Genomic DNA, 25,742 nt, shown 5'->3' with positions numbered 1-25,742 from the left:
GCGCACACACACACACACACACACACACACACACACACACACACACACACACATACACAGACCAGTCAAAGAGAGACCCAACTTTTAATTCCCACACAAATCAGATACACTTCAAACTCCTCTTCACTCCTCCATTCACACGTACGAAGATCCAAATTCACACCCCATCATGAATATACCTTCATTCTTAAAATCATACAGAGAAGCATCGACATATCTCCCAACTCATGCATATGTGACCTCACATACACCTTACATGAACCTTGTGGATCAGGAAGGGCAGCTGGCGTTCTTTCCATTTCAAAGATGGGGAAACAGACATTCTAGAATCCTAAGTGGCTCTCTCTCCAAGTATACTGAGCATGTGAGTTACAGAACCAGCCCTCAGACCTTCTGATTTGTAACAACACGCTTTTCATGTTTCTTTATAGACAGCCACACCTTGGTTATACAGCAGCCCAGAAATCAGGGGTCTCGTTTGCCCTCCCCAGCAGCACACACCCACCTTGACATAGTTCCCAGCAGCAGCACATACCCTACAGCAACGTACTGCAACCAGAGCCGTATCTCTGTTCATCGTGGAGAGTTACAGCACCTTCCTCCACCTCTCCAGGCCCAGATACACACACAGCTCACTGCCTACAGCCCTATGCCCTACCAGCATTTCATTCATTCTTTCATTCTATAAATAGTGAGTTTCTACTCTGGGCCAAGCATCTTCCCAACTCACGTCTCCAAACCCACTCTTCCTCAGGCTTCCTCATCTCAGTAAATAGAACCACCCACTCCGAAGTGACAGCCAGCCCTACCCACCAGCATGTTTGCATACCTGTGTGTGTGTGTGTATTTTTAACCCAAACTCACGAGTGCAAGGAAGGTGGGGAAAGAACTACTCAAGGCCCAGAGATTATTCCAGAGAGGAAGGAGTTGTTCTGCCTTTCTCCATCAATCTTTAACAAATTTTCAGGGCAGTATTTTCTCACGCACAAAGAAGGGGCTGAGAGGCCAAACCTTCAGTTCTGAAAGGTGAGGGCAAGATGAGGATCATCCAGGGGAAGGAGACCCCCACATAAAACCAAGAATGCCTCTACAGGGAAAGGCAGCAGACATTCAGAGACCTTCCCATGAGCACTTGGCAAAGAAAGGCTCCTCCTTTACCAGCTTCAGGGAATAGATAACGGGGTCTGGTGTCAGGATAGAGTTATACCTACCAGGGGTCTCAAAGTCTCCCCATCGATCCCCAGGGATGCCCACATAGGCCTTGCACAGGCTCAGAAGTCACAACAGGGATTCTCAGCCCTTCCTCCAACACCTTCTTCCAGCTCCACACAGGGCCCACACCCTGCTAGTTCCTGCTAGTTCTACCAGCAACCACAGGTTCAGACTTGGATCCTCAAAGTCTATACTTGCTGCTCCACTCTCTAATCTCTCATCCTCCCCCTAATTCATTCCATCTGGATTCTGTTCCCACCGGGCCACTGAAACTGAAGGTCCACAACAACTTTCATTTTGCCAAAAGAAATGGTCCCTTCTCTGTCCTCATCTCATGTGATCTCTCAACAGTAGTTAGCTGTACTGTCCAGTCGCTACTTCTTGAAGAGTTTTCTTCTCCAGGTCTCCAGGACATGACCCTTCCTTGTTCTTTCTTCCTACTCCTAATTGCCCCCATCAGTCTCCTCTGCAGGTTTCTCATCTGCTGGACCTTGAGGCAAAGGAGTGCTCTGGGTTTCTGTCCTTAGCAGCTCTGTCTCCACTACGATTCACTCCATGCCAGCTCACTCATGCTGAGAGTTTAATGCCATCCAAACACAAATGGCTCCCCCCAAATCTTTATTTCTAACCCTGACTTCTCTTCTAAGCTTCAGACTCATGTAACCAATGGCCTATTCAACATCCTCACTTGGATGTCCTCTAAGTATCTCAAATTTAATGTGGCCAAAATGAATCTTGCACTGTTCTCTAGACTATCAGTAAATACCACCACCATCTACCCAGTTGCTTAGGCATCAAACCTTAAAACTTGAGAGAAATATTTTTTTATCCCCACCCCCATGACATTTAATCTATCACCTCTTCCCGTTGGTTCTCTTTCCAAAGCACAGACTGAATGTGATTGCTTCTCATCTCCTCCATGGCTACGATGGTCTCAACTACCATCATATGTCACCTACTTTACTCTAATGGCCAAATCTGTCTCCCCACCTCCACTCTTGGCCCCTACAAATCCACTCTCAGGGAAGAGTGACCTACTATCAGTGTAAATCATGTCATACCCATCCTTCCACTTTAGACCTTCCATGGTTGCCACTAGAATAAAAGCTAAAATCCTTTACCTGGTCCTTCAGGATCTCCCTGGCCTTGTCTCCTAGTCTTCTTTGCTCCCTGCATATCAGCCTCACTGCACCTTGCTGGAGAACACTCTTCCTTCATAATTTTACATGACTGCCTTCTCCATATTTAGATCTCTGCTTGAATATCACCTCGTCAAGGAATCCCTCCCAGACTGCCTATAAGTACTCCGCCCAATTCTTATTCCTCTGCACTATTACCCTGTTTTATTTACCTTACTGCAATTATCACTGTCTAAAATTATTTACGTATGTTTCTTATCTAGCTCACTGAAATAAAAGCTCTGGGAGAACAGATACTTCATCTTGGTCACTGCTATATTCACAGGACATCTCCTGGCATGGAGTAGGCATCCTCTGATAATACACCATTCTGAGTTGATGAATTAATTGGCTGTTAGCACAGGAGCCCAGGGGTCACTGAAGTGGGGACAGCCAACTCACTCGATAGAAGGCATGTTGGGTGCAGACATCGGGCTGACCTCCTTGGCCTTCTGCAACGCATGTTTCTGGTTGAAGGCCTCCTCTTCTTCTTGTTCATCCTAGACACAGAACAGGGATGGGTTTGCTGGTATCCCCGTGAAGGAGAATAGCTGCCTTGGCTCTCCCCCCAAGTTCTGGAGACCAGGTGAAATGAGGAAGGCAGGAGAAGAGGTTAACCAAGGCAGTTTGAGGTGGGTTGGCTCAGAGACTTCAGGAGGCCAGGCGCCAGGCCCTTTTGGAAACAGAACCCTTTCAGCCCTGGCATGGCCAGTTTCTGGTTTCCACCTTGCCCCAAAGGTTTCCTCACAATTCTTCAGGAAATCCATAGAATTCTACCCCAAGCTCCTAGCCCTCAGTGGAGCTACCCATAGCTATGGAGGTCAGAAGCTAGAGCCAACACCTCTCAGATGTTCTGCAGTATCTGGAAGTGATGGAGCAGGGCCCTTCTAGGCAGAACCCCGTGAAGTAAAATGCTGAGACTGTGCCTCTACTCATGCCCTCTCCTCTGCCAAGCTGAGTGGCATCATCCCAAGTGATCAGGCAGGGACCCCATCCCCTCACCTATATTCCTGTTGTAAATGTCTCCTCTTTGTGATGACACTGGGGAAAGCCAGTTCAGGTGAAATGACTAGAGCTACTAAGAACACACATCTTACTTAGCCTGCTCTGTTTTTCACATACATTATTTCACTTGATCCTAACAATAATCCTGTGAGGTATGCAAAACAGATATATCATTCCCATTTCATCATCTACCCAGTTGATGAAGTGCCCAATGGCATTAGAGAACCATCAGATCCCCAGAGAATGCTTACCTTGGTCAGCTCTTGGGCATTGGCCAGATTGTCTACAGCAATGGCCAAGAACACATTCAGCAGTGTGTCTGGGGTGATGAGTTAAGGACGGGTGAGTAAGAAAAACAAAAGGCTTCAGCAAGACTGAGACGGCATCTCTAGGTCTTTCCTGCCTGGGATACCAGCAGGAACAGAAGTTACCCCAAAGCATTGATTAAGCAGGGGTTATGCAGCCCTGTCTGAAGGGGAACATATATTCCCTCTTCCACTTATCTTCTCTTTGCATAGGACAAAGAAATAGCTAAATCCAACCACTCAGGGGCCAAGGTGGAATAAGGAGGCCTTTAGATAGCTATGGCCTCTCCTCACAGCTTACTGAATAGAGATCGGCTGAACAACATGACAACAGGGAGCTCAATGCAGGAGCTCACGTCTCCTTTCTGAGAGGCTGGAACTGAAGCCCACCTAGACCAATCCTACTACTCTGTTCTTAAAGACGAAAAGAAATGAGATTCCACAGCTCCATCACTGATTGGTTCTCAATAATGGGATGCTAACTTATTTCTCTCATTCTTCTTATCCTGGAAGCCTTCCATATTTCATTTAACAAAAATGTCACAGAGCACACAAGGTCATTATAGAACCTATTTCTATTCCAACCTCTAACCTCTGAAGTCCCAATTTTCCAACTGTTTTTGGGGTCCATGTGTTGTGGAACACAGAAGTGGTTCCAGCATAAAAGTCCAGGTCTAACTACCCTCAGCGTAATAGGAAAATCAAGGTGCCATTGTGACAAACTGACCTTCTGTTTCTGTGATGCACTGCATTAACTTTCTTTTTATGGGTTTCTCATGTTTGGTTCATAGTCTGCTCTGACCCCTAGAAATTTTCACAGCAGATAACTTAAAGGAGTATCTTCTCTCTGTGAGGCTATGGGAAAAGCCAAAGTCCAGCTATATCACATGGCTCTCCTTTTTCACTCCACCAATCCCATTTTAAGGCAAATCTCATTCCCCCAAAACATTTAATGATTGTGTAGAAGTTCACAGTTTATAAGGTGCATCCAAGGAAATTATATCATTTACTATGCACAACAAAGGGGTAAATGCTGTCATCCTCCCCACAGATGTGAAAACTAGAAGTTCAGAGAGATTAAGGGACTTTCCCAAGGCCACACAGCTGGTAAACTGAATTGTTGGGATTAAAACATAAATCTTCCTAGTCTATATATTATGACCAGACATAGGTTTGGGAATTAAATGGACTCAATTTCCAGTCTCCCTTTATAATTTAATAATTGTTTGACTTTGGTCAAGTTAGTTCATCTAAGTCTTAAGGATTAAATGGTAAGGTAAGGATTAGATGAAATAGTACCTGTAAAACACTTAGCACAGGGTCTCATGAATAGCACAAATACAATAAATGTTGGCTATGCTTAGGAGTATTAGTATTAGTCATAGTACTAATATTTTTGAAAGCTTACTATGTGACCAGTCCTATTCTATATTAACATGTAATTAATTTATTAGTATTACAGTGTGGCCACTATTTCAGCCTACAGTTATCTTTGTCAACTCTTATTTTCCCCAGCTGATAGCATCTCCAACTGTTCAATGTAAGAGCCTCATAAGTTATTATTTGTGTATGTTGTAGATATAGATAATATTTTATCTTCTTGTTTATATTTGTCTTCTTGACCCAACTACTGTACAATTTCCTTAAAATCAGAATCCTTATTTCTCTTAGTGCACTGAACTATATCCACCCCAATGCTACCCTGATGCCCTAAAAAAAACCCACCCACCTCTACCACCATCACCACACTCCTCAAATGCTGGTCCAGGCAGGCAAAGAGCACAAAGAGGAGCATCTTAAAAAGGATACAGTTTCCAAACAAGGTGAGCACAATGAAATAGATAGCTGACCACATGCCTGAGCTAACTCCACCCTGGGAGCGGATCCCATTGTACATAACCTCATTCCAGTCCTCACCTGTTAGGATCTAGGCAAAGCAAACAATAGGCAAGTCAGAGACCTGGGTTGGTTGAAAAAATGGGGCTAATGCAAAAAGGAAAATTCTCGCCTAGGTTTTTTCCATCTACCTCTTGCTTGGCTATTCTTCAGGGAAAAAAATAAAGTCATTTTTATGAGCAATTCTAAACTTTCTTCTGATAAGGAAGAAAGGCATTGAAAAATAGAAAGAAAGCATCAAAAGGAAAGATTCTATTCCTCAGACTACAGACTCCCTCCATCTCCAGCTTTGCCAAGTCTATGGTAATCACACAGATCAAGTGGTCTGGTCACTACCAGACTATGCCAGGGGAGCCAAGTGTATAGTTCTTGAGATAGCAGCATTATTAGAAAGAGCCTCATGGGCTCCAGTTCTGGAAACCTGGGTTCTGGTTCAGCCTCAGATTCCAGCTAAACAGTGTTTTCTATAGCACTCGGCATTATTTATTTTTGAGTTTGCCCCCGTGATTTAAAAATTTTTTTTTGTGGGGGGGGGATAGTGGGGGTGGGTGGAAAACATAATTCATTAAATGGACACATGGGTTAGAAGATGCTTCCAATTTTAGAAAACCATAAATGTGATATGACAGTTTTACTTCTTCCTTACCAATTTGGATGACTTTTACCTCTTTTTCTTGTCTGACTGCGGTGGCTAGGACTTCCAGTACTATGTAGGATAAAAGTGGTGCAAGTAGGCATTATCAACAATTGCCAAGCTATGGAGAGAGCCCAAATGTCCATCGATTGATGCATGGATAAAGAAGATGTGCTACATAGATACAATGGAATATTACTCAACCATCAAAAAAAAGAAAATCTTGATTTTGCAATGATGTGGATGGAGCTAGAAGGTATTATGCTAAGTAAGACACATCAGAGAATGACAAATACCATATGATTTCACTCATCAACAAAACAGATGAACATATGGTAGGGGGAGGAAAAAGAGGAGAGAGGGAAACAAACCACAAGAGACTCTTAACAATAGAGAACAAACTGAGGGTTGATGGAGGGAGGTGTGTGGGGGATGGGCTAGATGGTGATGGGTATTAGGGAGGGCACTTGTGATGAGCACTGGGTGTTGTATGTTAAGTGATGAATCACTGAATTTTCCTTCTAAAACCAATATTGCACTGTATGTTGGCTAACTAAAATTTAAAAATAAGATAAAATAAAATAAATAAAATAACAGTAAACATTAAAAAAAGTGGTGCAAGTAGACATCTTTGTCTTGTTCCTAGTCTTAGAGAAAAAGGTTTTAGCTTTTCACCAGTGAGTATGATTTGGCTGTGGGTTTGTCATATATGGCCTTTATTATGTTGAGGTATGTTCCTCCTATATACACTTTGTTGAGAGTTTTATCATGAATGAATGTTAAATTTTGTTACATGCTTTTTCTGCATCTATTAAAATAATCATATGACTTTTATCCTTTATTTTGTTAATGTGGTATATCACATCAATTGATGTATGGATATCAAACCATCCTTGCATTCCTGGAATAAAGCCCACTTGATGGTGGTCATAAATACCATAAGTTACTGAATGTCTTTGCCTTAATATCTCTTGCAAACTCACAAGTATGGGGAAAAGGCCAATCAGGTAGTTATAATAGAGCTCTTCCATTATTGGTAAGAACGTAGTTACAGAAATTCTAGGAATTATTGTGTTGATAATTATTCAACAAGAATCCCAGTTGCCTGGGATGAGCCTGGAAAGGAAAAGTAGGATTCTATTAACATATCACCATTTTTCAGTGTGAGCTCCAAAAGATCTTACTTAACATTTTTACCTGCCAGTTGGCCTCATACCTGGAATACAGTCATGATGGCTGCCGGAAAGGTGTCAAAGTTTGCTGAAGGAGTCCCATCATTAAAGTTAAACCTGAGAAAGAAGTTCAGAGAGAAGAATAAAATGAAAATCTCACATACCAAGTTTTTCCCTTCCTGAGATTGTTCCCTTTTTATCACTTCTTTTACTCTTTCTCCACATCCTCTTCTTCCTTCATTTCTCCCTATTCAATGTAACTTATGAAGATGGCATTATTAGTGGCTATTACTGATGCACTGTGCACTTTGAAGGGCATGGATAATGAGATAGGGTTTGGGCTGACCCTGAGTTATAAGGCCCCATGCTGTACATTTCAGGGACAGTTCCCAAGAGAGGGGTCTTTTCCAGAACCAGAATCCTGTACAGTGTGAAAAGGTTAAAAACAGAGACCACCACACACACTCAGTGGTTGATGGGCCATGGAAAAAAGCAAACAAGATGATATCTTGGTGATCAAATTAGAAACCCGAGTGCTCACAGGCTGAAGACTGGGTTTTGAGGCTCCTTTGGATGGAAAGTTCATTGGTGCTTACCTGCCGCCAAACAGCTGCATTCCTAGGAGAGCAAAGACAACGATGAAGAGGAAGAGGAGGAAGAGCAAACTGATGATAGACTTCATAGAACTCATCAAGGAGACCACCAGATTTCGCAGAGATGCCCAATACCTACAAAACCCAAACACTGTAGCAGTGAACACTGAATATAAACTTATCCCCAATCCAGCTGGGAATCTGCCTGGTAGTGTATGAAATGTGCTGCATTTGTATATTTGTGTGAAGGAGAGATGTCAGCAACAATGAGGCTCCCCTTGGGAATGTGACATGGGATCTGGCGTCATAGATACTTTTCTGGTTTGATATTTGGGGAAGGAGGAACTGAAGAATGGAGCGGGGACATGGTAGGGAAGGGGAACATATGGCGAGGGAGAACAGGGGATGGAAGGAAATATAATATAATAAGGGAGAGAGAAGCTTCCGCTCTCACAGGTGGTTGGGAAGAGTCCAGTTTATGATCACTTACTTGGTTATTTTAAATATTCTTAGAAGCCGGAGAGCTCGCAAGACACTGATTCCAAAAGATGTACCAGGTCTGAAGATTGCCCAGACCACTTCAAAGATACTGCCCACTGTGACCTAAAGAGCCAAACCCAGCCACAGTGAGGAGGAGGAGAAGAGCAGAGCCTTCTGGCATTCAGCAGTCAGCACTTTTTATTGGGCTACAGTGAAATTGAAACTCTCCCCACCCCACCCGGCACAGCTCCAACAGGACTACCTATTTGTGAAGGCTGCCAAAGGAAAATGAGACTCTACTGCCTCCCTCCCCACTTCTCTCCACTCCTCTTCCTGACTTCAATCCTTCATGCTGGAGATTGGTTCACTGACTGCTGTTTTGTCCTTGGTGAAAACTACAAGAGCCAGTGTGCCTCTGCACAAATTTGATAGCCACAAGCGTTCTTACACAGTAACTCCTTGAACAGACAGACAAAAGAGTGATACTCAAAGCAAAGAAACAAATTTGAGTTAATGCAGGTTGCATCCCAATGTAAAAACCTCAGAGAACGTCCACATTCTCTCACCATCCGAGAATTTAGCACTAACAAGAAGCACTAACAAGAAGCACTAACAAGGTTCATTCACCTATATGTGAAGCATCTTTTAGCCACACAGGTCCCATGTACCCCAATGTGACAGTACTACTTGGTGGCACAGAATCTGATTGCCGTGGGAAGGACTAGTGTCAAATTAACATTTTGGCTTTTGTTTTCATTATATTTTCACTGAATGTCTACTATATTCTACACAGTGCTCTAGGACAAATAACAAAAATTAATCCTCACTGCAATGCTGAGAAGTATGTAGAGAGGGAATGGTCTTTCACTAGCTGTTATGCCTGAAAATTGCCCGTACCCAGAAGCATATGTTCCAAGTTAAAATGCAGATTGGCAAGTGCTCAAAATCGTTAGCACATAACTGAAGATTTGGCAGGAACAGAAGTGGGCTTGGCAGAAAGAGAAGTGGTTCAGGAACCCAAAGTTTTGCAACCTAGTTCTGCTGCTAACTGGCTATGTGAACTTGCACACGATGTTCTCTATTTACTCATTTTCAAATGAGAAAGATAATTCCTGATATGTAATAGAGTGATTAGGAGTCCCCAAAGCAGTGGAGGACAAAAATGTATGTCAAAACATCTTGAAGGCAAACATTTATATATCAACACATTTATATATCAACAGTATTTAGGAAGTGAACACTGGATGAAATAGTCTATGTGGGAACTTGCTAATACAAGTGTGTGTGTGTGTGTGTGTGTGTATGTGTGCATGTGTGTGTGTGTGCACGCTTGCATGACGGTATATCTAGGTAACTTTCCCAATTTTAAACTGAACTAAAAAATACACAAATATATAAGCTTCTCTCTCTCTCTCTTTTTTTTCTTTTTTTTTTTTCTTTTTTTTTTTTTTTTTACTGAACCACCTTCTGGAATCAGTTCCTTTGTTCTCTCTCAGGCTTCCCCCAAGACAATAAGTGGTTCAAAACTTACTATGGGTAGATCTGTTAAATTCATACAGCTATCCACTTAAGTGTACACCATGGTATACGTGTTATACTTCAATAAAAACATTAAAAGTAAAAGAGCTTTAAAAAAACAAACAAACCAACCCTACAGTGGGAAGGATTCACTCATTCCTGACCTCCCTGTAGCTAACTTACTTATTCCCCTTTTATAAATTCTGATTTCAGTGCTTCATGCTGAGCAATGGAGCAAGCTGCTTATCTCAAACCGTGGCATATCAACACGAAGCAGGAGGACAGGCGGGCTCCAAAGCTCTTACCCCAAAATCAAAACAGTTGAATGAAGAGTGAAAGTAAAGTCGAGGCCCCATGCCATACATCTTCAAGGACATCTCCAAGAGGAACAGTCCCAGAAACAGAAATTCTGCATAGTCTGAAAGCATCAAAAGAAGAAGCCTTTGTTCCATAGATGGCATGGGCTCCTGCATGCCCCAGCCCGACACTTTCACCTACAGAAGAGCCCTCAACACCAGCAGGACCCATGATGCAAAGACATTCGCTGACCGTGTCAGGTCAAAGCCAGGCAAAACTTGATGATACCTGCGTACACTCTGATCTGGGAGTCCCAGGCACACTCCGCATATTAGCTTTGCTCTTTTTCAATAGGTGGATTTGTCACTATCCTTTAAATGGTATACAGCTCTCAGGAGAGAAAGAAAGAGCTTTACCATGGCTTTGATGCAAGAGCCGGATTCGACCTATACACACCCAACTGTGACAGCATCCTGGATCTTCACTGACACCCAGTGGCAGCCTTACTCAGAGCTGACCTATAAGTTCCCTTATTGGTCTACTGGAGGTAACCATTGCTCTAAGAACTTTCTCCCCAGGACTTAGGTGACCAAACTCGCTACACCACTGAGCCTACACCATTGAGCCTAAGTGAAGGCTTTAAAGTACCCAAGGCTAACACTATCTTATTGACTTCTCAATAAGTTAGTGGTTCAATGATGAATCACAAGGGGAATGGTCATGTGATATCCCAACCCCTTGAGGACAACTCTAGCCTCCCTCACAGAACACTGCCAGGTCCAGCAGGATGCCTGCTCTCTTACATTCACACTCCAATTCGGCAGCACCTGTGACAGCCAGTAGTCACTATTCACTTACAGAGGAGATGGGTGAGCCACTGGGGCTGGTTATGATGGACGATGGCCACACAGGCAGTGTTGAGAGCCACAAGGCTCAACACAATCCAGTAAAACACCTGGGATTTGACCATGTGGCGGATAGAGATGCGCAGAAGCCTTTCTTTGTGCCGGAAATAGGAGGCCCCATCCACCTTTGCACTTTTGATGCTGGCTCGGGCAAGAGGTGTGCCTAAGGGGAGACAAGTACAGAAGAAGAATGAGGCTGCACAACAGATCACCCTCCATGGCAAGGGGGCCTTCAAAGGGGGAGACGGACAGCTTCAGTCGGCTCAGTGACCACCATGTTGCAGGCCCAAGGAATCCCCTTGATATGGGCTAAGTGTTTCCATAGCAGAGATCCCTAGTTATCCTCACTGGACACTCTCAGTTTTAGGAAACCAAAAGATTCCCCGGGCATGACATGAAACATACATCCAGTGTTCTGAATCCTAACAGGATGATGTTTATGTTTTTCATAGATTAAGCTTCTTTCTGGCCTTTCCTTTTAAATATGCTTCAGGCATTGGAGTCAATTGGCTGCATTTGTGGTATTTCTACCACTGGCAGCCTAAAGCAGCAATGAGCTCTGTACAACTCTTCTGCTTTTACCCTATGACCCAGCAATAGCACTGCTAGGAATTTACCCAAGGAATACAGGAAAGCCGAAGCATAGGGGCATACATACCCCAATATTTACAGCGATGCTTTCAACGATAGCCAAATTATAGAAAGAGCCTAAATGTCCATCAACTGACGAATGGATAAAGATGTGGGGGGTGTGTGTGTGTGTGTGTGTGTGTGTGTGTGTGTGTGTGTAATGGAATGCTACTTGGCAATGAGAAAGAATGAAATCCTGCCATTTGCAGCAATGTGGATGGAACTGGAGGGTATCATGCTAAGTGAAACAAGTCAGTCAGATAAAGACAGATACTATATGTTTTCACTCATATGTGGATCTTGAGCAACTTAACAGAAGACCAGGGGGAAGGGAAGGGGAGAAAAAGTTACTAACAGATAGGGAGGGAGGCAAACCATTAGAGACTCTTAAATACAGAAAACAAACTGAGGTTGATGGGGGAGGTGAGGGAGAGGGGAAAGTGGGTGATGGGCGATGAGGAGGGCACTTGTTGGGATGAGCACTGGGTGTTGTATGGAAGCCAATTTGATAATATATATATATTTTTAAAAAGGTTGAAGTGAGATCCTTCCCTTTTTCTGGGGAGGTAAAATCTGCATCGACCAGAGTGTCTGGGAACCTGGGATTGAAGAGGGTTTTTAAGGGTTGTCAGTAACAATCTGTTTAAACATCACATGGAAGTAGGTAGGTGCCACTGTGGCTAAGCAAATGATTCCAGGTTCTCAAATGGGGGTCACTAGAAGCATCAGATCCTCAGGATCTTCTGAACAATATCCCAAAGTGGGTTCTCATTATCACATTCAGGACAGAAAGTATATATATATGTAAAAGGGATACATCTGACACACTTGAAGAATCTGGTTGGATTCTTAGCCCTCAACCCCATGGTCCATTTTTCTCTGCAACTCACTGTCATCTATTAGATTTCTAAGACTTTCTCTTTTTCTGGATTCTTTGGATTCTGTTCCTCTTTGTGGCGCTTCTCAAAAGACATGATATTTCTTTACATAGAAGATTCAGACCAATAAAAGAAGATCTAACTGGTTCCACTCACCCACAGAGGAGATATCAACACAGTGCTCATCGCTGGAGTCTCGAGTCATGGCCTCTGTCCGGCTCCTTTTGATGGTTGCCCTTCGAAGCACTGTACCAGGGAAGGGGAAGTCCAGTGAAAGAACACAAGAACAATCAGATCATTCAGGTCAAAGCTGAGGACTGTGTGCCAGAGGCCTCTTGACACAGGCGACTGCCTTGAAACAGCTGAGCCATGGTTACAGAAGTCACGAATGTCTATAGAAACATGACTTGTGTGCTCAGCAGCACCTTGAAACACATGTGCTCCAGAATCCTTGCCAGACCCTATCTACACGCAGTTGTAAATAGGCACTCCATATCTATTTGTTCTGGTTCTTCATAAACAATACCACTTCCTGGGGCACCTGGGTGGCTCAGTCGGTTAAGCATCTGACTTCGGCTCAGGTCATGATCTCACGGTTCATGAGTTCGAGCCCCGCATTGGGCTCTGTGCTGACAGCTCAAAGCCTGGAGCCTGCTTCAGATTCTGTATCTCCCTCTCCCTCTGCCCCTCCCCTGCTCATGCTCTGTCTCTGTCTATCTCTCAATAATAAATAAACGTTAAAAAAATAAAAAACAAAATAATGCCACTTCCTGCTAATGAAAGTGGTCCCAAGACGATCCCTGCAAATTTTCAAAGAAGATCCCTTTCCATGCCACTGGTTGTATGATGGTCTTTTCATTGCACAGTAGCAATCACACGCCCTAGAACAAAGCAGCTCTTGGAGTTTATTTTCATCACTTCAAAAAGCATTTAAATCCATGACTCAATTCCCTTCATTTTAAAGCATGAGGGATTTTATGACAGAGAGACTTTCATTTCAAATCCCAGAGCACCACTCTTTTTATTTCTTTCTCTTTTGATCAAGAGATTGCCACAGCGTAAGAGGGCGCAAATGCAGTAAAGTGTTGGAGCACTTCCTTACCTTCTAAGGCTGACGTTCCAGCGTTTTTATTTTCTTCAGCAAGCATGACTTCCTCTATATGGAAATAAATGGTTTAGTAAATTATCTGTAAATGTCAAATTATTTCACAAGATGAAAAATCCTCTAGGGCCAGCTGTGGCCCCAGGGCAACAGAGAGAGAGCAAAGAGTTCATAGCTCCATGCAGGCACCAGCTTCAGAAAGACATCAAGGGTCACAGAGGGAGCTCCCAAGTGCAGATGAGAACAGAAAGGAAGTTCTTGTAGTAAGGGGGCACTTGGAGGTTGACTGTTAAAATTCAGCCCTGTGTCAGGTAATACTTGTTGAGAGGAAGAACTTACCTCTTTCTAACCAAAATCTCCTAAACTGATAGCAATGAAAATTTTCCATTTCTATTTTTTTCCTTCTATCCAGGTTCTTTAAACTTTTTCTAGCAGTAGGCGCTTCCTTGGTTTTTCTTGTCGGCAGCACATACAAGGCATACCAGGGCAACATCTACTGCCTCGTTCAGGAGATAAAACCATGTTTTGAGCTCCAGCCAGTCTACTTCTTTGAGGAGGAGCAGCGGAAGATGCTAATGGCATCTTGTGGGCTTGCTTCCTCTTACCCCCACACTACAGTCTGCCTTGCTTGGGCAAAAGAGGCTCAGGTCTGTCGCGAATTTGGCCCTCTGAAAGAACGAAAAATAAATATCTGGTTTTTGTCCACCTTCCTGGCACAGAGCTCCAAAAACCCTTGGAATTTACTGTCTTCTGTATGCTAATTAGACAACTCAATGTCGACGATGCCTACATTACTTAAGGATCTGCATCGGTCACCAGAAAAACCAACCATATGATTAGGTTATAACTTTCAGCCTCATTCCCCCTCCCAGTTCCCATGATGGGAGAGAGGCTGGAGAATGCACAATCACCAATGCCCAATGATTTAATCAAGTATGTCTACATAATGGAATCTTCAGGAAAAACAACAACAACAACAACAACAAACCCTCCATGAGGGGGCTCAAGGAGCTTCGGAGTTAGTGAATATGTCAAGGTGCTGGGAGAGTAACATGCCTGAAAGGGGCATGGAGAGTTTGTGTCCCCCTCTACCCTCCACCTTACCCGAGGAATCTCTTCCATTTGGTTATTCCTGAGTTGGATCCTTTGTAATAAACTGGTGATAGGAAGTATAGCTTTCCTGAGTTCTGGAAATCATTCAAGGAATGATCAACCTGGAACCCTCTAAATTGGCAGCTGAGTGGGTAAAAATGCAAGTCACTTGGGGACTCCACTTGTGGCTGGTGTGTGAAATGATGGCAGGCTTGTGGGACTGAGTCCCTAATCTGTGGGATCTGCACTAACTTCTGATGGTGTTTAGTGTCAGAATTGAATTGAATTTTTGGATACCCAGTTGGAGAACTGAAGGACTGGCCAGTGTTGGAATGCTGTGTCTGGTTGTCAGTATTTGGAAAAGAATCAAATGGTTCCTTGGATTTTCCTCTTGACCTCCCAAGGAACAGTCCTGTATTCCAGGGAGGTATCATCACTAGTGGGCTATTTTCTAGTAAGACTTGTTAGGATAAACCTCACTAGAATTCCTCCAAACTTACAAACTAGCCCTTCTGTCCCATATCTGACAGGATTCTGTGTCTCCATTGGGAGTGATGCAGGTGAGTTTAATCCTCACCCCAACCTCAGCCATAGGCAGGAAGCTGGAAGCTGGAAGCCATCAGTCCTTAAGATCCCAGCTGCTGGGGAAAAGCTTGCAGCAGTCCCTATTAAATGATGGTTTCATTTAAGCAATTGTAACAAGTAAAAGGACAAGCAGAAGAGGGTAAAGTCATTACCATAATTCCACCTGCATATAAAACTGAGAGCATATAATGTATTTCCCAGGGAGGGGAACATTTTGAAGCTCGGAGGGTACCACTCAGAATAGCTATTATACCAAGGCATAAATGTTTAGCTTTCCTTTTTAGTACAGCCTCTGGCAAAACTCTAAGTTAACAGGTTAAATGTTATTGGTGAGATGCTCCTTTATGCAGACATAGAGGTTTTAAAGTCATTTACAGCACACGTTGTTCAGAGGACATCATTTAAAGATTAGGTACTCGTTAAAATACCTCATAGCAACATGAATGACCTCAGCCAGGGAGGCACATCTGCTCTGTACCGTGCCTGGGTGCTGGGTGGGCTAATCTGAGGACCCCCAAGGCAGAAGGAGGGTGCGTGGTGCTGCTGAGTATCTCTGGGAAGTGCTTGAGGGCTCTGGATGTGCGGAAGCTGCCCCCACCTTCCCCCATAGCCTTTTGCCAAGTTCTCTCTCGAACTTGAGAGTCTCTTTCCAGGGAAATGTAACCCATATGTCTCTGATTCACTCACACCCCATTTGCAAAGGGAAGGGCCAGGAAGCCCAATCTGACGTTGCAGTGCGTCTTTTTTCTTAGAAGGAGAGAGCTGGCTTTGCCAACTGGAAGAAAGTGGAGCCTTGGAATTCTGCATGTATCTGAAAAGCAGAGCCACAAAGAACAGCGTCCTGTGCTGCCTGACCACGAGTCGGGTCATGGACAGCGCGGGCAACATTCTTTTCCAGTTCTGCTGCCAGACTGCTCCCTGGGGTGGTCTGTCAGATGGCTCCTCCACCCAGGAAGCCAAGGACAGTGGGGAACTTCAAGCTGCCTGCCAGACCTGGAGACAAATCTGCTCAGTAAGGCTGAGTTAACATTCTGGAAAGGAGGAGAGGTTCACATTCACCCCTACCCGAGAACCTCGGGGGAGAAAGGGCAAATTGAAAGTATAGTCAGTGGGTATGGTACATGCTTCTAGAAGCAGCGAAGAAATGCAGATGGTCCTAAATGGGAGGTGCTTATTGTCTGGCTTTGAAATGGCACTTTTAATCATACGTACTCTCTCATCCCTGACAGATGATCAAAAGTTGACTCCAGAGCTGAGACAGAGCTTTTTTGTCTTGGTGGGTAGAAGAGGACTGCCATGGTGTCATTCCTAAGCTGCTATGGAAGAATAAGTCTCAGGCAACTAAGCATCAAATCATATTCCAAATTTTTCTGGAGAGACCTCACATCTGTGCTATGCTTTCTACCAAGAATAGAGGGGGAAAAATGCTGTCATGTGTATCTTTTTATTAAAATAAATTCCTCTTTGCTCAGGATGAAAATAAAGATATATAACACCAATGCAATGTAATCTTTAAAATAATAAGGAAAGCAAGTGCATCCATTTTACTGACAGATATGCGGTGATCGATACCCCTTCATGAGCAGCTGAGCCACAGTCAAACTTGAAGCTGGTGGTTCTGTGGGTTAACAAAATCATGATAGGTTTGGACCTATCCTCAAGGCGGAGCCTCATAGTGAGGAACTGGTGATAGCTCAGGAAATAGGAATCACCACTTCTCACCATCAGGTATTACCCGTCTCACTGCAGTGGCCTCGCCGTCGGTCCCCTGCTTCTGACCTTGCCCTCCTACAGTGTAGTCTCAATGTAGCAGCCAAAGGGCCCCCTCAAAACCTTCAATCAGACCATGCCCCACCTCAGCTCCAAACCCTCCAATGGTTCTTGCATCACTAACAGCACAGCCCCGAACCCTTACAACGGCCCATAAGTTCTGTCCACTCCTCTCATCACTGGCCCCACCCTGTCTTCCTGCCCCTCTCCCTTTACTCATTCTTCTTTCTATTCCTGGAATATTCCTGGCTTGCTTCCATACTAGAGTCTTAGCACTGAGATATCCTCCTCAGACCTTCCCATGACTTACCACCTCAACTCCTTCAAGTCTCTCCCCAAAAGGGTCTCCCTGATCTCCCTATTTCAAAACACAACCTACCCTACACCCCATAACCCTACCTTGATCTGTTTTCCATGGTACTTATCACCTTCTTACAAGTTATTCATTTATTATTTTGTTTATCACTGCCTTCTCCAATAGAGGGGAATGGGCTTCACATGAAAGGGGCTTTGGTGAGCTGGTGGTCTGTTTGGTTCATTGCTGTATCTCAAGTACCTAGGACAGGGGCTGGCACAAAGCAAGCGCTCAAATATTTGTGGAATGAATGGACTGTTGTTGCTGCTGCTGGTGGTCATTATAATTATCAGCAGTAGTGTACAATGTCACCCACCCAACCCAGCTCCAGGAGCTAGCTATGTTACCTTTCATTCAGTTCACCTTGCTAAACTGTGAGCCTCGTGAAGGTGTTCGGTAGAAGAATAGGAACACTTAGTCCCCGAGGAAGAAAGAGGGACCAGCATGGAGCCCACAAAGCCGGTGAGGCATCCAGAGCTACTCTCTGCTCTGGCCAAGGCTGCTCCTGTGAATGGAGGCACCGGGGGTGCTCAGGGGGATATCTACACTGATGTCTGTGCAGCCTGCCAGGCCTCACCTGCTTTGTCTATCCAGGCGCGGTACCCATTCAGCTCACGCTCAATCTGCTGCTGCCGCCGCAATTTCATGAAAGCTCTCCGGTTCTCCACTCTCTCTCTCTCTTTGGCAAATTCCCTGTGGATGAGAAGGATGAGATTCATAAGCAGTGAACTGGGGTAATGCCGTGACTAAAAGGAAGGGTGAAGCAAGTAGGAGCAAGAGAGTGTTTGAGCAGGTGACTCTCTATGCTCCATTTCCCCTTTGCTTTGTTCCAGGCTGCAACTATCACCTCCTTAAAATGCTGTTCAGAAACATACTTTGTTCGGCCTCACTCAAGAAGCTTTCCCAGATCAGTTTCATCCCAGTCATCACTAACACCCTCTGCTTGCTCTATTTTGAAAGGTACTTTCTTAGTCAGGTGACAAACTAGGGTTCAAAATGCTATGTTCTGTTTCCCCAGCTACAACATAAGGCCCTTAACCCTCCTGAGGGGCACACCTACCCTTTATGCTTTTAATAACAACAGTGATTAATCTATATGGACCAATTATGTGCCAGCCCTATATGAAGTTTTTCATACCCATGGACTCTAATTTAATCCATTACAGTCACCATGTGAAGTAATAAGTACTATTAAAATTCCTACTTAACTATTAAAATTCCCTCTAATCCTTGGGGAAACCAAGGATTAGAGAAGGGAAGTAACTTGCTGGGATCTAAAGTCTAACCATAGTGCCGTGCTTCCTCTGGCATCCTGCATCCTGTGACACTCTATGAGGGCTGCCACTGAAGACCATTGACACCAATGCCTTGAAGGACTGAGTGCTGTGTGAAGATGGCTAGTGGAGGTTAAATAGGAAAGGGAAGGACACGGGAAGGGCACTTGGCTCCAAAAGAAAGAGAGTAGGAAGATGGGAGGGATATGAGAGGAGATAATGAGATAGATGGAAAGCCAAGGTCAGGGTCAGGGAGAAGACACAGTCCACTGACAGGTGCAAGGGACCAGAGCCACTCTGTGGCACAAGACAATGAAAAGACTAAACCCCTGGGTGGCGGGTGGGGGGGAGAGGGTGGGTGGCGTGGAAAGGGAAAAGAGACACAAGGGTTTCCTGGTAGAGAGGAAGATGAGCAAATTCAATGGCTGAGCAAATGGGGTTAAAGAAATATTCATTTGCTAATAGGCCTCTCTAGCAACCACCTCTACCAAGGCCCTTCTCATCAAACACCCCTCCAGGCTACAATGCCCTTAGTAGTGTAGTGCCTCTCCAGCCTCGGCTCAGGTATGGTCCCTACTACCTGGAAGCTGTTGCCCTTAGTCAAGGTGCTCCCCACAACTAGAGAGCTTCAGCCTGACAATGAGGGAGCCCAGCACCCACTGTAAAAAGTTGTATTTCGAAGGAAAGTTGCTTTGCTTTAAGAATGAAGTAAGCTGTCTCCGGGTGTCATCATCTCTGTTCTCACGTATCAGAACTCAGTCGCTCAGCTGCTGAGGGGCCACACTGGGGGCTTAACAATAAAAGCATATGAAGAAACAACTATGGCAAGGGCACATTAGCCTATGAATGCAGAATTTGTGAGGATGACCCAAGAGTGCTTGGTCTGAGCAAGGCTATACTTTGCTGATCTAAGATAGCTTCTTGAAGATCTTGGGCAATCAGCTCCAGCCTTGGTAACAGTGACACTTTTGTTTTGAAGTTTATTTTAATTCCAACTAGCATACAGTGTCATATTAGTTTCTGGTGTTTCCATACAAATGTTAGAATTGTTTGTTCTGTCTCTGTGAAAAATGCTGTTGGTATTTTGATAGGGATTTCGTTAAATCTGTAGATTACTTTGGGTAGTATAGACATTTTAACAGTATTTGTTCTCCCAATCTGTGAGCATGGAATGTCTCTCTATTTCTTTTTGTCCTCTTCAACTTCTTGCATCAATGTTTTATAGTTTTCAGAAGCCAGGTCTTTCACCTCATTTGTTAAGTTTATTCCTAGGTATGGTATTATTTTCGGTGCAACTGTAAATGGGATTGTTATCTTACTTTCTCTTTCTGTTATTTCATTATTAGTGTATAGAAATGCAATGGATATCGGTATATAGGTTTTGTATCCTGGGACTTTACTGAATTCACTGATCAGTTCTAGTAGTTTCTTGAGGGAGTCTTGAGGGTGTTCTGTATATAGCATCATGTCATCTGCAAATAGTGAAAGTTTTACTTCTTCCTTACCAATTTCCATGACTTTGATTTCTTGTTCTTGTCTGACTTCTGTGGCTAGGGCTTCCAGTAGTAAGTTGAATAAAACTTTACATCTGTAAAGGTGTCACTTACAGGCAGTGATGAGTTGTGCAGAGGCCCCATGAAGATCATCTTGCCCATCAACACCAGGCCCCATTCCATAGCAACATGCTCCAGCCACACGGGGCTTTTACTTTTGCACTAGTACCTGGACGTCAGCTCCCAGTTTGGCTAAGCTGTCTCTCCCCAGTACCAACTTGTATAAAGGTACACCTCAACTAAATTTGCACTTTATTCCTTTCACCTCCTCTTGCCTGGAACAACAGTGTGATTGATCTATCATTGATTTCGAGTATGTTATTTCTCTAAAAAAATTTTTTTTTCTTAGCGTGTATTTATTATTGAGAGACAGAGAGACAAAGCATGAGCATGGGAGGGGCAGAGAGAGGAGAAGACACAGAATCCAAAGCAGGCTCCGGGCTCTAAGCTGTTAGCACAGAGCCGGATGCGGGGCTTGAACCCACAAACCACGAGATCATGACTTGAGCTGAAGTTGGACGCTCAACCGACTAAGCCACACAGGCGCCCCGGTGAGTATGTTATTTCTTTATTGGCTTATTAACAGAAATTATCCTGTGTACTATTGGCTTGTCAAATTCCTGCAGTGAACTTTCGTTAAATAAATTGCTGGAAAAGTCAAACTCAGTCTCTGAGCGTAATTTTTCTTCCAAAATAAAACATTGCTCATATCCAGGGAGGAAGATACCAGCCAGGGGTTGAGGGATGTGTCACAGCCCCAGGGCAGAGGAAGAGGAGGCACCTCATTCACCCTCTCCTACCAAGATAGATGGATTCCTTGGCACAGACACCTTATCATGGTCATGGTCAGGCTGAGGGCATGGGAATAAGGCATATTAAAAGGAGAAATCATGAGCTTGTCTTCAGGTTCAGATGGTTCTATTAACACTGTTTTGGGGGAATGGAGAGGGAGACAGTCAAAATGAAGAGTCCAGGGCCATTGAGAGTCAGAATAACAGAATACAAGCCGTGGGGCACAGCCTTTCCTTGCCTTCTTCCCTGGATGTCAACAATTAGAAAGAAACAAGGGGTTGGATTGGTTCATGGTAACACCATCTATCAAGGTTTTTACCTTTGGCTCTTTGTTTTCTTTCTATCCTTCCTGTCCAATTAGTGTGCCATGTTCTGTTGGTTCTATCTTCAAAACAGCACTTGGATCAACCTTTCCTCTTTGTCCTAACTGCCTTGGTCCAGGACCTCATCATTTTATGCCTGGATTATTGCAATAGCACTTACATGGTCTCGCAACCACCTGTTTCTCTTCTCTTCGTTTTATCCATCTCACTCACTCTTTCTAAAACACACATTAGATCTGATCACTTCTAAACCTAAAACAATAATCACAGTGAGTAGCACTTGTGAGGCCCTTTCTAGTTTCTGAGCACCTTCATACATTTTGCTCATATTTTTTTATAATCACTCTGAGAAGAAGGTGGAACAGGTATTTTTGTCCCCAATTTAAAAGTTAAATGGGGCGCCTGAGTGGCTTAGTCAGTTGAGCATCTGACTTTGGCTCAGGTCATGATCTCATGGTTCACGGGTTTGAGCCCCATGTCAGGCTCTGTGCTGACAGCTGGAGCTCGGAGCCTGCTTCAGATTCTGTGTCTCCCTCTCTCTCTGCGCTCCCCCCCCCCCCCACTTGCTCACGCTCTCACTCTCGTGCTCTCTCAAAAAAAAAAAAAAAAAAAGAAAGAAAAGAAAAGAAAAGTTAAACAACTTGTGATAATTTAAGTAAGAAGCAGATCCAGGATTGGACCCTAAGCCTGTCTGCTCTAAGAGCCCAAGCTCTTCATGCGGCACACATGTCTCCCTAGTCCAATGGCATATTTATATGCTGTTTTCTTTATTGTTTCATATGTATGTGTCTTGATTTTTCAAATACACTCTAGGGATCCGGGAAGGTTTAACAAGGAGGTAATATTTTGAGGAAGACCTTGAAAAAAGGAGGATTTAAGCAGGCTATGAGCAGAGGAACACAATAATCCTTTAGCATCAAGGATAAGCATTATTACCAACATCACCATTTTCTAGCTCAGAGCACTAAATCTAAGGAGAGTTAAGTGGCCCTGTGAGAGAGCAAGCATCCAAGGACACAGAGTCACTAAAAGGAACCATGACCCTCAGATCCTATACATTCCATTTTCTTCCTATTCTTCCCCTGCTCCTCCACAGCCTCCTCCACCCTCTGCTAAATGAAGTACAAACACTTAACATGACCTTCACGGTTTTTCACAGCCTGATCCTAACCTTTCCTCCAAACCTCACCTCCCATCATTCCCACCCGCCCACCTGCCTGCAGTCACCACGGCCATGCTCCAGCGGCAGCACCCATCTCCCTGTTCTGGAGAATGCAGTATGGCTATCAAGGCTTGGTCCACACTGTTTCTCTTCTTATCTGCCCAAATCTGTCAAAATCCTTCTCCAAGTCCAGTGTGAAATGTCACTTCTTCTGTTCAGCTTTCCTCTCCTCTCCCTCTCTCCCTTTCCCAGTCTCCAGCCTCCATTCTTTCCTCTGTGCCTTTACAGTTCATCTCACAGCCAGGCTTCACTGTGGTAAGCTGTACATGTGACTGCCTCTCCCTCTATGCGAGCCTCTTGTGAAAATATTCCATGTCTTACTCAACTCTGTATCCTCCCAGACTAGACTAGGCCTGGCACATGGTATATGTCCAATAGATTTTTTTGTTAATTAAAAATATCCAGGCTGACTTGGAGAGCATACTGATAGCTCTACCCTGGTTCCCAAAGGCTCAAATGAAGAAACGTTCCGTCTCTGCACTGACTCAAAGGGAGGCAGGTGAACAAGCCAGAGAGCAGCAGTTGCCAGGTAACTCCTGGATGCTGCCACCACTGTTCTTTTGTTCGTCTCCACGAAGATCTCCATAGAATTAGTGTACGAAGTACACAGTGCGTCACTTCTACCTGGCCCCCAAAATGACCACATACCTTGATTTTCCGTGAAGGAGACCAACAAACCCCAGTCTAGCCTCCTTGCATGTTTGGCAGTTTCCTGGCTCCGGGTCTCTTCAGCTGGCTTTCCTGCTCTCCTCTACTGTCACTGCAGGTCCCTGTGTCCTCTCATCCTTCCACCTAGCCCCTTGGCAGTGCTCAAGGGTCCAGAGCCCAATAAAACTGCCCTGGTCTTTTAAAGAAGCCTCTTGGCTAAAATCAGTAAAGCAAAGAATCTGCACCAGTGGGGATACTTCCTGAGCAGCCCCTGTGTCAGTGGACAAAGAAGGGTTGGGTAGGGGGAGGGTTCTGTACTATGTTTATCAAGGGGACTTTTCCGTTTTCTCTTTCTACTGGGAGCCTAGAGCAGAGAGTATGGCACCAGTGTCTTTCATAAAATCTGTCACCCCTCCTTTGCTGTCATACTCGTGCCCTGGCTTATCTCCCTGACTAGTCTACAGACTTCACAAGGCCAAGCAGAACCTACATCATATCACATTCCAACAAGGCCCTATGAATCTGGATCCGAGGCTTGGCATTACAGTAGGTTCCACAGATTATGGAAGTTAAATATAAAGAACAGCTAATATTCACATAACACATTTGTGAAAGTTTTAATTTACAAATCACTTGCATGTAAATCATTTCATTTATATATGTAAAAACTCTGGGAGATTCAGAAAGGTTCTTGCCCAAGATTACCTAATTAGCAGAAGGCAGGGCCGGAATTCAAGCTAGGCTGTTTCCACAATGCCTCAGCTGTCTTCCATGCTATCTAGAACTCAACATTAAAAGTCTACAAAAGAGATTTAGTTTCAGCTTAAGGTCAAAGAAAATAAGGACATAAACACAGTTTTTTTTTGTTGCTTTGTTTTGTTTTGTTTTGCTTTGCTTTTTCTAAAACGACAATCTTTTTAATTGAGAGAACAGCACAAAAATCCATTGCTCTGTGTTGGGTTAATAAAGACCCAGTATAAAACTCATAGCATTAGTCAAGCTAGTGATGTACTGCTTGATCTTGTGTCCATAATATAGCCATCATTTATTTATGCATATTACATTCTAGAGAGAACAGGGACAGACAAGATTCAGTTCCATTACCTCCCAAAAATAGGTATCTATTCTGACCTTAGATCCAATGTGTCCACCATTCTCATTGTGTATATACGTGGCTGGCCCCAAGGGAAGGGAAGCATGCCCCTCCACTGATCTCCTCTCTTCCCTGAACACCTGAGTACTCTCTCTCTCCTTTTCACAGAGGATCCTGGAATTATTTGGATGATGATACTTTTGCAAAGATAAAGTATATGGCTGCTACCTTACTTAGCCATCCAGATGACCACTCTCAAAGAGTGACCCTCCAAATATCTCAATTTATTTAATTCCTTTGAATCAAGCAACAGGAAGTTTAAAAGGAGGAAATATGGCCTATAAAAGAGTGCTCATGACCCCTCAGCCCTTTTTGTATTGGCCTGTGGCTTAAGGTGAGAGGATGGGTAAATTGCTCCTCTTCATTTGCTCCATCTGGCAGCAGCACCCACAGATGTCACAGAACTCAAGACAGGATGCATCTAGACTCCAGAATCCCAAACAAGGGGAAAAAAAAATAAGTCCCATGTGATATAACAGAAATACTATCAGGTCTATCCTCAGAGTTAGGTTTCTAGGTAACTTCTGTGCTAATAAACTGGGCAGTAACCTCTCTGCCTCAATTTCCCTGTCAATCATTAGAAAGTCACAAAAAACCCTCTGCTCGTGACCAAGAACAGGAATAAATCTGGTTACTCTGGTAGTCCTGACTGGGTTCTTGTAAGAGACTATATAACAGTAAAAATCCAAATTCTGTTTCGTTAGAGATACTTCTACCCAATTCTGCTATCCATAGTTTTTAGTTATTACCACCCCCCCACCTCTTATTTTGTGCAAGACAATAACTTGCAGTTCCCCCCTATGATAGCTCTCACCTAGATGAAAGTGAGTTGAAGCTAAGCATGGATGAGCCTCTATTCTATTTGTCAGTTAAATATGCAAGGTTTGAGTTTCTAAATTTCAGTTATGGGAACTAAGAAGAAAGCTGATCTCCTTGTTCTGCTTGGTTAAATACAATTTTCAGTCTAGTCAGTGAATTTGCATTTGTGACTGTTTTTGTTTTCTAGCACTTTATATGAGAGGCATAATTTGTAAAAATCAACAATTCCTATATAGCCAATTATTTACAAATTATTCACAATTAGTTGAAGTAGAAGGATTATATAGATAATCTCAGACAAGGTATAACACCTAAAATATTTGTCATGTGTGACTGGTGGGTGGTGTATAG

At 43.8% G+C, this 25,742-nt stretch overlaps 1 protein-coding gene across 5 annotated transcripts in view; it reads right to left on the bottom strand.

The window, feature by feature from the left end:
• LOC109254156 (voltage-dependent R-type calcium channel subunit alpha-1E) overlaps window positions 1–25,742 on the bottom strand; it is a 294,088-nt gene that overhangs the window by 82,484 nt on the left and 185,862 nt on the right. For all 5 annotated transcript variants that reach the window (XM_019427913.2, XM_053909169.1, XM_019427864.2 and 2 more), the window contains exons 7-17: window positions 18,185–18,300; window positions 13,806–13,859; window positions 12,860–12,949; window positions 11,149–11,358; window positions 10,299–10,411; window positions 8,486–8,598; window positions 7,999–8,130; window positions 7,447–7,519; window positions 5,510–5,627; window positions 3,647–3,714; window positions 2,793–2,890 (exon numbers count right to left, since the gene is read on the bottom strand). In XM_019427913.2, the coding sequence (XP_019283458.2) occupies window positions 2,793–2,890; window positions 3,647–3,714; window positions 5,510–5,627; window positions 7,447–7,519; window positions 7,999–8,130; window positions 8,486–8,598; window positions 10,299–10,411; window positions 11,149–11,358; window positions 12,860–12,949; window positions 13,806–13,859; window positions 18,185–18,300 (1,185 nt within the window). The remainder of the gene's footprint in view (window positions 1–2,792; window positions 2,891–3,646; window positions 3,715–5,509; window positions 5,628–7,446; window positions 7,520–7,998; window positions 8,131–8,485; window positions 8,599–10,298; window positions 10,412–11,148; window positions 11,359–12,859; window positions 12,950–13,805; window positions 13,860–18,184; window positions 18,301–25,742) is intronic.

Source organism: Panthera pardus, unplaced genomic scaffold (genome assembly GCF_024362965.1).
Source record: "Panthera pardus isolate Hobbes unplaced genomic scaffold, ASM2436296v1 HiC_scaffold_21, whole genome shotgun sequence".
Taxonomy (NCBI): Eukaryota; Metazoa; Chordata; class Mammalia; order Carnivora; family Felidae; genus Panthera; species Panthera pardus.
Note: the sequence above shows the minus strand (reverse complement) of the source record. Positions and strands in the feature narration are given on the sequence as shown.